This window comes from Nelusetta ayraudi, unplaced genomic scaffold (genome assembly GCF_046127955.1).
Source record: "Nelusetta ayraudi isolate G7.1 ecotype Tasmania unplaced genomic scaffold, CSIRO-AGI_Nayr_v1 ptg000015l, whole genome shotgun sequence".
Classification (NCBI taxonomy): domain Eukaryota; kingdom Metazoa; phylum Chordata; class Actinopteri; order Tetraodontiformes; family Monacanthidae; genus Nelusetta; species Nelusetta ayraudi.
In genome coordinates this window covers 45,638-57,279 of record NW_027466065.1, presented here as the reverse complement: position 1 = coordinate 57,279, position 11,642 = coordinate 45,638, and the positions used below count along the sequence as shown (strand labels likewise).

General features: G+C 50.3%; 1 protein-coding gene across 1 annotated transcript in view; it reads right to left on the bottom strand.

Moving 5' to 3' along the window:
* Positions 1-4,318: 4,318 nt before the first annotated feature.
* The window catches only part of LOC142886187 (glutamate receptor ionotropic, NMDA 3B-like), a gene marked incomplete at its 5' end in the record, with an annotated part of 42,093 nt that continues 34,769 nt past the window's right edge, over positions 4,319-11,642 (bottom strand). Inside the window, 3 exons of the mRNA XM_076023145.1 lie at positions 4,319-7,584; positions 9,230-9,297; positions 10,559-10,723. Coding sequence (XP_075879260.1) covers positions 6,573-7,584; positions 9,230-9,297; positions 10,559-10,723 — 1,245 coding nt within the window. The remainder of the gene's footprint in view (positions 7,585-9,229; positions 9,298-10,558; positions 10,724-11,642) is intronic.

The window sequence follows — 11,642 nt, the reverse complement described above, 5'->3', positions numbered from 1 at the left end:
ATCTCCCCAACCCAGGATGGATCTGCCTTTTGTTTACCGCTGAAGGGTGTGGCCGCCGCCGCCGTCCTCTGACCACCACGCCCCCCCCCCCCCACGCCACTCCAACCCCTTCACCGGTTAGCGAGCCTTTCCGCCGCCCCTGGAGACTCGCGTGCGTCCCGCCCTCCGCCTCCTCCTCCTCCTCCATCTCCATCCTGAAGGAGCAGCGCCGCTCACCGTGGTAGCCGAGAGAGCTTGGACCGGATTTGTAGCTTCTCCTCCCACGGTTATCAATTCTTAATGGGGCGTCAATCTAAACATCCAGGGAATCTGGATCCCCCTCACCCCCCTTCTCCCATTCAAGCTCCAGTCACAGTTAAAGGACCCCCATACTGCAACTATTCGCCATACTCACAGTGTAATTTCCAATCTGATTTCCTGCCAGGTCAGCAAACTCACAGGAAATGAGAAAAGTCCATTCATAACAGGGGCAAAAAAAATGCGTTGGTGTACAAAAACTGCACTTTGTGATGTCACAAAGGGAGGCCACAAAGACAGGGCAAAATGCGCTGGACTGGTCCATTCACTTTTGCAAACGTGCACAGTTCTTAAGCGGGTCAGGTTTTGCACAATTAAACCACATTCTAGCACAATCACAGTCATACATTGTAAATGAATGAATGAATTTTATTATTGTGTCACGTTCAAGTAGGACCAAATCCTTTCCGGGGTTATAAGACACCACAAAAACTGCATTAAATTAGAACATTCACTTCCTGTAGATGACGCCACAATTCACCGTAGGTTAGCACATAAATAAAGAAGTAAATAAAACAAAACAACAACAGACTTAATGTCTCACCTAGATGTACTTTTTGTTCTCTTGGCCCGAGACCTCGTAATAAAAACAAAACAAAACAAACCATTGTAGTCTGCCTGCATCATTCAGCCACATCAAATCAACAGTTTTACACCAATCAAACAACTTCTGACGCTCCTCATGGTCCAAAGGGCCATCATTTCCATAACAACTGATGTGTTCTTCTTGTGTGTGTGGGGAGGTGGGCTTTCAGATGATGAGGTACCACATGATCACCGACCAGTGGACCAAGCGCTTTTTCTTGTCAGTTGTCGTGCAGGTTTTTTTTTGTGAACTCGCCGGCTCGTCCTCCCCGCAGCATCCTGAGTTAATTTCCCCGGCGTCCGTTTCCGCCGCGCCGTGAAATCAAACACGGGTGCAGGAACGAACGCGCAGCAAAATAAAGCCCAGTCGTGAATAGTGCATGAGTTCGGCCTCCGAGGTCGAGACTGGGATCTGATCGAATGCACTTCGGGACCTTTAAAACGCTCACACAAAACGATTTTTCAAACAAAAAATATTTTGGTGATAATGAGGTGTTGTGACACTTGCACCCTGCGTGTGTATTCGCTGACAGGCCTCGTTTTAAGTGGGGGGAAGCCGCCTGCTCGTACAGGAGCCATTTCAAATCCATTCAGATATATTCCGCACCTCCCCCTCCTCCTCCTCCTCCTCCTCCTCCTCTCTTCCTCTCCCAGTTCCTGTCGTCTGGCTCCTTCACGGCTGGTCCAGGATGAATGGGGAGGGAGTGGTGGTGGTGGTGGGGGGAGGGGGGGGGGGGATTGTCGCCCCAGTTTGAGCTTCTCCTTTCTCCAGTTGCCAGGGAGTTCCTCCACTTCTCACGGGGTGGTACTCCCTCGTCTGTGTGCCTCCCCCCCATTCCCCCTCCGCCTGTTCCCTTGGCCACAGTCTGGCCGTGACATCGTTACACACACACACACACACACACACACACACACACACACACACACACACACACACACACACACAGAGCCATCCCACCAATAAGACCCCCACGGCTGGTTTGGTCGCAGCTGGCGGGAGCTAATAAACTCATCACTCAGAGCGCCGCGGCTCCTATTTACCAACCAGACAAAGCGTATAGAAAAAAGGAGGAGGGGGTGAGAGTGTATATATGTGTGTGTATGTGTACATGTACATGTGACGTGTATAAGCAGCCTGTTTTTGTCCCCCCCCCCCCCCCGCCGCTAGCCGGCTATCTGCAGAATCGTTCAGATTGTGAGTTTATCCACCAGGTCCAAGCAGCCACACGTCCCTCCATCCGCCGCCGCCGCCGCATCGTCAGCACTCACGGTCGGCTCCAGGGAGGGAAGTGGGGGCGGGGGGGAGGGGTGCACGTTGGGGATTCTTTAAGTTTGATTAGAATTTTCCCTGACTGCTGTTCCACACATGTGACCCAATTATTTCTCCCGAGCGATAAAAAGAAGGCCGCGCGTCTCCTCTGCAGCAGTGGCAGGCGGCAGGCGGGGGATATGTGGGACAGAAAATGTGAAAAACACACACACACACACACACACACGCTTACACACGCTTACACACACACGCTTACAAGCGCCCACGCATGCGTTCGAAGCTGCACATGTGCACGTTTGCATGACTAACGCCACTCCAGGCGATCATGCAGGGGTGCGCAGGGGCCCACAACCTCGGCGCGCTCCTCCACCTCAGCGCCACAGCTGTTTTCCCCCCCCCCCAATTTTTTTGGAGGGCGAGACGAGGGTTCATTCAATTTACGCCATTGATTGCCGTTATAAGCGTGAGATTACCTCTCACACTCCCTTCACCCTTTCCTTTTTTCCCCCTACACACTCTAAATCATCAGCATTCCACTGCCGTCCCTCTCACAAACGTCCCACACGCTCTCGGCTCTCATCCACACTGTGAAGAATTACATTTTTTTTTTTTTTTTTTTTGATTTGTGGGCCGGTTCTCCTGGCGCCTGGTGTCATACAAGCCCTGGGATTTCAGAGAACACAAGGGAAACAAAACAAACAAACAAACAAAAAAAAGACTGCAGTAGAATCGTCTCTGCCTGACAAGGGTATGTTCATCTGTGATACCGATCAATATTGGTCTCTCTCGCGCTCTCTCTCGCTCTGTGTAACAACCACTCCTGCTGTGCAATGTAGGCCAAGGGATCATGGGGTGGTGGCTGCAGCGTTACAAACCCAGGAGAGAGAGAGAGAGAGAAAAAAACCCGCACACTTTCAAACGAAAACTGCCCGTTTTCATCTCTGGTATCAAATCACATCATCGTCTCCATCCCACGGCCGCAGCCACGGAAACGTCCCCGGCGTGAAGTCTCCGCAGGTGCCTCAAAGCGCAGCCACGCTGCGATTGGAAAGAGCCAAGTGCCACCGTGCGGCGGAGAGGTGTCATTACACCACAAGGCTAAACGCCAATAATGTGGTCCAGTCAGATCCCATTTGGACACTTGCTAAAAACAGTGTGGACAGTCGGTCCTAAAAAAAAAAAAAAAAATCGGATTTGGGAGGGAATCCGATTTGAATCAGAGTCACCTGCAGTCTGAACGCAGCTGTAGCTTGTAGCAGCCTCTGCAAGAACCTAATTGAGAAAATCTCAGCGATCCAGATGCACGAAGGCAAAACTTTTCAGCCCTTTGAGTTTAATCATCAAGGCGTTAAACTAATCCCCTCTTATTAATCACAGCTGCTGTGCGTGAGTAGACTGATTGGATGCGTAAAATAAAACAAAAACCTGCTTGAAATGCACCTCATGATGCCTTACTCACTAACACACCCGCAGCCATGATAAGAGGGATTTGTTTACATGGAAAATGTGCCAGCTGTGAAGATTGCACTGGGAAACAAAATCAAGCAATATTCAATTTTTTGCTTCCGTTAAAAAAAAAAAAAAATCAAACTAAGAGTTTTTTTTGTTTGTTTTTTGCTTAGCACCCATGTGATCCATCCGACTGCACAGCAAGTCAGCGTCACACATCCAGGGGAGGAAGAAAAACAGACGCGCAGCTTCACTTTGAAGCGCCCTCAGCTCTTCACTTTGCTCATTAGCGCCGCACCTTTATCGCGGCGCGTGCCACCATTAGCGAGGCTCCTTCCCTTTGAAGCTGCTTTTGCTACAGGTTATTAAGCAGCGACCGGCTCCAACCCCGGTGATTTACGAGCTTTCCCCTGCTGAAGACACAGCCGGCGGGGCCACTTCTGAGGAGAGGAGAGGAGAGGCGCGTTCGTGGCGGGAAAAGGCGACACGGTTCCGCCAGTTTTTCCCCTGTTGTGGCGCCTGGGACAACGAAACAGCGACGCAGCACCTGTTGACACTTTTGTGCTGTGTGGGCGGGGCTAATTGTTAACAGGAAACAGGTGTTAAGACAGTTAAAACAACAAGAAAGTCCACCCTAAAATTCTCACATTAGCTTTGAAGGAGTAATAATCAGTGTTGAAAACAAAACATTTTAAAAAAGCAAGACATTAAAAAAAAATAAAAAATGCTGGTTTGTTTGTGTTGCTTAGTTTGCAAAGATCTGAAAACTACTCCCTGTGATGAATGTTCTCAGTGCCATACAGTCATTGGAGCCTCTTTATATTTGTGTTATGTTACATGGTTTGTAGAAGCTGCTGCAGCTTTAGCAGGTCGGTTCTGCCTCACACCTGCTGGCCATCAACCACTTAAAGCTACTGTGACTCCTCCTTTTCTGTCTTTTCAAATAAAATCATACCCAAAAGAATATACAGACTTTTGACTTCAGGCAGATTTTTGTCTTTTTCTTTAAAGCTAAAGAGCAAAATATGAGGGAAAACTTGCACTTAAATATATAAATGTTTATTTCAAAACATGAGAATGGTTGTTATGATAAAATTCAATAATATGCGTATACATTTTTTTTTTTATTGTAATAAGGGGGTAGATTTAAAAGTATTTGTTTAAATATCCAGTACCACAAGCTCTTTCTCATTAGACCTAAAATATATCATTTGTATTTTCTTTTTTTTTTTCTCTTCTCCACATAGACACCATGTCATGTGAACACAACCACTTCACACCACAGCAAAGTTTGAAATGTTGAAATGTACACCGGTGCCCTCCCAACAACCAACCAACCAACCAACCAACCAACCAACAAACAAACAAACCAAAATCTCCCGCAAAGAGTTCAGTTTGGAGTGACATCGGCGTCGCAGGCCTCAGAAACTTCCAGCAGTTGTGTAAAAGTGTTGGAACTCAACACGCGACTGACATACACTTGCATCACACTGTTGCCGGGGCCATTTTTTCGTAAAGGGATTGTTGTCCCGAGGTCCTTTTGCTTCCGTGCAATAACAGCGCAGACAAAGAAAAAAAGGCATCTTCCATCTGCCTGCAATTGTTCTGCTGTATTTCCAGTAGGTACGCAGACAAATAAAGCAAAAAGACACAAAAAAGAAAAAGAAAAAAAAGACCTCAATCCAGCGACCCCCCCTCAGTGGTTCATAGCCGTGGGAAGTAAGGAAACAGTGCCATCTAGCGGTGCTCTGAAGAATTGCCGTTTGGCACTTGCACAAACGAACAAATCTGATTAGTGTTGTGATGCCGCATGCCGCTCATTGATGCGTCTCCCCTCCCTCACCCCGTCTCTGCAGGCGGCAAATCTGTTGTAATCTTCCAAACTAACTGCACCAAGTCGTGCGTAATAACGTCGCCGAGCTCACCGGAGCGCAGTGAGCAAATTAAAAAGAAAAAAAAGAACTCACTCTGATTCAGGCAGCGTTGATCAGCAGAAATGAATCTGAGAGCGGCAGCAGATGTCTGTTTGGCTTACAAATGAATCCAAAGGGCAGAGTTTGAATTCACGCAGGTATTCGAGGCGAACTGGCAAATGAGATTTAATTTAAGAAGTCATTTTGCTCCTCGTTATCAGCTGCGAGGGAGTCAAGACCAGGTGCTCGGATCAGATCAGCTTCCGCCGACTCGGTCTGGGAAAAAAACAATTATTGAAATAAAATAAGATAAAATACAATATGTGAGATTTGTCTCACACGACGATGATGTTCAGGTCAGACCTGAAGCTCCGTTCAGTTCCCTGCTGGTGCTGCTGCTGCGGGTTGAAGAATTAAGGGTCCGGTTTGGGACCTGGAACATGTAGATTTCTCACATGGGCAATTTCTACCCGCTGGGTCTTCAATCTGAATTCCAATTACTCCCATCGAGTGCAAAACAAATGAATGAACACACATGACGTGATGCAACTCGGCCTCCTGCTGCTGGCTGCAATTGTTTTTGTTTGCTGTTTCTTTCTTTCTTCACATTTTACTAACATTTCTATCTTCGCCCCTGATAGCCTTCATCTACCCTGGCAGCCGTCACCTCCTCCACCTCCTAAACCTCCTCCACCTCCTCCTCCAGCACTCGAGCTGGTGTGCTGTGTTTGTCAGGCAGCTGCGGCTGACGGCTCCTTCTGCAAGTCAGCGGACTAATTAGCTGCGTGACAGAGGATGGCCAGATGGCCTGAGGTGATGGCTCCTGCTGAAGTCATTTTTGGAATTTATAAATTATTTTTTCTCTCGGAACTAAAATAGCTCTCATTCATTCGGCCAGATTCCATCATTCCATCGGCTCGTGTGTTTGTGATTCGCATCTGTCGCCGCAGGATGTTTAGTTGTTGGAAATGTGAGGGCTGCGTGAAGTTTGGCAGCCCCCTCCCTCCCCACCCCCCACTTCCCACGGCTATGGAACTCTCCCGTCACGGACGGACCAATCAGGTCCCTGGGCCGCTGCCGCCGCCGCTTGCGCTTGATTGGTTGGCTTTCGTCCTCTCCAAAGTGCTCGGCAGGTTGGCCTTCTGCCTGTCCAGGCTGGAGGTGTTCCTGGCCTGGGGGGCGGGGCCGGCGGCGGCGGCGGCGGAGGGGGGCTGGCCGAGGCGGCTGCGCTCCAGGCTGGTGGCCGTGCGCGAGTGCACAGTCCTCTCGCCTCCTCTCAGCTGATTGGCCGCCGCCGCCCTGCCTCTGTCCAGGCTGCTGCTGACGGCGGCGCTCAGCCTGGCCTGCTCCGGAGCGGCGGGGCCGCCCGATTGGTTGACCCTTCCCGGCCCCGCCCCCTGCCCTGCCTGCTGATTGTTCAGGGTCTGCAGCTGGCTGGTCCGGTCCCTGTCGGGCAGTCTGGGCTGAGCGCCGCTGCTCCGCTCCGTGCTGATGGTCTGCAGCCGCTGCCTCTCCCGCTCCAGGCTGGTGTCCCGGCGGACCAGGCCGCTGCGCTCCCTCTCCAGGCTGGTCTGGATCTCGGCCCTCCTGGCCAGGGCCTCCCTCAGCTGGGCGCGGAAGGTCTCGATCTTGCCCTGGAGGTCCTGGAGCTCCCCTTCCCACATGCTGGTCTGCGAGGCCCTGCTGCCCAGCGGCGAGAGGACCAGGCCGGAGGAGGCCAGCGTGGAGACGGGCCCGCCGTTGGCGTGGAGGCTGACGGGCGGCGGCGAGGAGAACCTCCCCAGGCTGCCCAGTCCCAGCCCAAAGCCGCCCAGTCCCAGGCCCGGGCGGCCCACCATGCCCGGCCGGCCCCGCACCGAGGCGGTGTGCGTGCGCAGGCGGTAGCTGTGCAGCGTCTCCAGGTCGAAGTGAACCCGCTTCTCCTTGGGCTCATGGGACGGCGAGGAGCAGCCGCCGCCGCCGCCGCCGTCCCCCGCGAAGGCGTCGACGGACGTGGGGGGCGACGGGGGAGGGGGCTGCTGGTGCTGCTTCCTGTGCAGCGTGCAGTTCTCTGAGATACAAGAGGAGGTGCTAGTGAAAGAGGGGAAGATGACAGCACAGGGTATGCATCCAGTGAGACAGACTGTACGGAGACAAACACAGCTCAAGTGCACAGGCTGAGCGCAGCTCCAGCAGAGTGTTTTCACAGCGCGTCGTCAAAAAACCCGGAAGTCTCCATCTTGGAGATACTCGCGCTGCAGCTGGACTGTGTGTGTGTGTGTGTGTGTGTGTGTGTGTGTGTGTGTGTGTGTGTGTATATGCAGCGACACAACCAGGTTGTCATCGCAATTGTTGCCATGTTTTTGGCTGCATTAACCGGTCAGACCGAGAAACACATCTGAAATACTTCAGACTACCAAAAGTCATCACAAATTAGGGGGAAAATCTGCTATTGTATTGACACAAATATGAGTGTTAACAAGTTGAACACAACTGAAAAAGTGATTGTATGTCATGGACTACATGTCATTGTGTGTATGGACGTATTCCCTTTACTTCGTCACATAAAAGAAACACTTACTGATGCTTTTCTGTCCATTTTTAACTCTTATCAAGCCCTTGATGAGCGTCGGCTGCTTGATGAGCAATAATTATAATCAGGTGTGTTAGATTGGAGAGATATCTAAAACATGCAGGACAGGAGATCTCCAGAAGCAGTGTTGGTGACCAATGAGTTAGAGCATCGTTTACGTTGGCCTTTATTACGCACACGCCATCGATTAGCTATCTGGTTATAGGCATCCAAACCTTCATGACACTTAAGGTCTACAGCCGTGCATGGACTTGGAGAAGAGACGAGTTAGTTCACGATATCTGGATATGATGTTGAAGGTAGAACCGCAAGGTCATCGTACGGATCTTTAGCTCCTATTAACCGTCATCTTTCATGACATCGCTTCTACTCTGTATATTTTTGCAGCTTCCACACGTTCCTCTTGGCTTTCCTGTAGTTTTGACATTTTAAATTCCGCCAAAAAAATGTCCATTCGGCGTGCTGTTCGTTGTATTGTGTTTACATCTGAGTATCTCCAATATGGCCGCGCATCCGGGTGACGTGGGTGAAAACGCTCTATAGAAGGTTCTTGTTCATAACTTCAAACAAAGACAAAAATACAGGCATATAATAAGGACTGAATGTAAGGTTTGCGATACATTTTGACTCTCAAACCTGCAGTTTAGGCTGCAGAGATCCCAATGAGGACATTTTGGAGAAGATTTTAAGACCAGCAGATTTAAACAAACAAGGTGCGTTACAGGGAGCTGGTAGGAGACACTAAGCAAGCACTAAGGAAACTGTCAGCATAATGTTGAAACTACTTCTTGAATTTACTGAACAGTTCCGCTTCGCCTTCTGAAGGTGAATGTTTCCGTTATGTCATGCGCGAAGGCTGTTTTTATTAAGAAAATCTTTCTGCCTGAAGAGTTTGACTGTCAAACGCTGCAGAAAGTCTGAGAGTCCTTGTAAAAACACAATCAAACAAAAAAAAAACAACAACCAGCCTTCGCACCAGAAACAGACACAAAACACGATCTTACGAGTCCCCGGCGAGACGCTCGATTCCACCAAAGGGCGCCGCATTATTTAAAACGCACTTTGACTGGCATCTTATTTTAGCTCGTTCCGAACGGCAGGTGTCAGAGGTGTGAAGTGCGGACGAGCTGACGGCTCCATTACTTTTCATCCAGGCCGCTGAGCTCCTTCCCGACGTCCTCGTACGTGGTGTGGAGGGCACGGTGGATCTTCTGCAAAATTGAGAAGAGAGGGACGTTTGTACATCTTAAATAACTGCAGACAGACGGGGTTTTGAATCTCCATGTGATCCAGTTGTAAGGAACATCGGCGAGAGCTGCTCCTGACGAGGCCGCCGGAGCGCCTTTGAATAATTTAATCAACCGATTGTGATTCAGGGGAGAGGCTCGCTCCCGAAGCCAGCGCTCTCTGAGAGAGAGAGGGGGGGGGGGGGAAGAGGAGGGGGAGAGAACAGGTCTCCCGTCCTCAGCCCCGGCCCTCGTCGGTCATTAGGTGCGAAGTGCTTTAATTAATCAGCACACGTCTGAAGAGATGTGTGAAGGAGATGTTCAGTCAGGGTGGAGCGACTCCGATGATGAATGCTCCCGGCCGCTCGCCGCTTCCTGCCCTTTAAAGAGGAGGAGGAGGAGGAAGAGGCCTGTGGAGCACGCACGCACGCCGCCGCCACGCGCTAAACAACATTTCCACAGGCGACTCATTTTGTTTCACAAAAACAAGCGAATGACCTTTAAGTCCTGTATTTCTTTTTATTCTTTACTTTGTTTCATGCGGCAAGTGCGGGGAACAGCCGTGAGGGAACCTCTGCAAATTTCATCCTCCATTAGCACACACACTAAAATATTTGAAATAGACGTTTAATAAGGAGCGCAAAACCAATCAGCGCTTTTGATTTTCATTCATTTTTCATCTTTCACTCGGCGACGAGGAATAGAAGCGATCCGAGTGAGAAAGCCAGGTTTAATTATCTGTTTCAGATTAATGGTCCAACGGCCTCATTACTGCGAAAAGAAAGAGAGAGAAAAAAAAACCTTAAACAAACGCACCATTAATAAAGTGCTGCCAATGCTTTTGCCTTTAATAACTTCTTTGCTAATTAACTAATTCATTTGAAATATCAATGGCAACCTATGGGAGACAATTACGGCGTCGACGTGTTAATTAAAAGGGGCATTATTAGCGTCGCGTTAATATTTACTTTTGCAATTTGAAATTGCTTTGATGCACAGTTACGCAACCTGAGTTTTAGAAAAAGAAATCGAGCAAATTGAGCGCTGTTGTGAGATCCCAACACTAGAGGGCGTTTGTCCCCTGCATTAAAAAAAGAGGGTGAGGACGTACCGGTAATGTGTGGAGAGTGTGCGTGTGAGAGAGAGGAAGAGGGAGAGAGAGAGAGAGAGAGTTCAGGAGCACCCCCCCCCCCTCCCCACAGCACCTCACCCCCCCCCCCCCCTCCCCCGATTTGCCAGCGCTCACCTGGCTGGTGTGCAGCCAGTACTGCAGCGTCTGCGTCCGCCGGAGGCGCGGGATGACCAGGTGGTAGAAGGTGTGCTCGCCCGCCAAGGTCAGCAGGGCGCCGCCCACTCCCATGCACAGGAGCACAAAGAGGCCGGAGAAATGCTGGATCCCCATCTGCAGCGTCTGCGTGGGACGACAGGGAGGCAGCGGCGGATTAGCCGGGACTTAAGCTGACAGAGAGCAGGAAAAAAAAAAAAAACTCTGATGAATCGTGTTTACGAGGGAACTTCTCGGGCTTTATAGGAGGAGGGGAGGTTTTTTTTGCAGGGGTTGGGGGTCGGGGGGGTGCAAATAAAAAAATAAAAAATAGACATCAGACGCAATTGATATTCAGCTGCCGTTCGGGTCCGGAAGCCCACGCGAGTGGAAACAAAAGGAGCGAAGGTCAGGGGCGGAGAACGGGAAGTTTTGAAAAGCGGAGACGGACAAACAGCCGTAGGCGAGGCGGCAGGGGCGAAGCTAATGGAGGGAAACGGCAGCTCGGCTGCAGAGCTTAGACTCGATGACGCTTAATTGAAGAGCAGTTTGCTCCCCATTTGCTCTTCGCCCACACACTCGCGCTGTCCGTCTCTTGTAATGCTTTCGGTCTTCCGCCACCCCAACCATCTCCCCGCCCCCAGGCTCGGAGGAAGCGGAAAAGACGCCGACGAGGTCCAGCAACGCACGCTTATCGCTGAAAACCTCTGTGCGTTTCTGCAATCGCCTCCGAGGGCAGTCGGTCCCAGGCTGACGCTGCAGACTCCACAGTCGGCACCGGCGCTGACCCTCTTTTGCTCCCCATCTGCAGGCCTATAGGGAATTACACTGTCACCTGAGGTTGTTTGTGTTGATAGCTTTGCCGGTAAACAAAACAAAAACACAAAACAACAACAACAACAAAACCCTGTGGTAAATGTGTTTGTTGTTGTAATGATAGCACTTTTTAAAATGGGACATAAAGGTCCAGAGTGTAAAATTTGGCTCCCCTTGTGATTTTTGTACTGAAACTGAGATCAGGCTCACGGGGGTCTGCTGGAGCCTATCCCAGCTGTCTTAGGGCAAA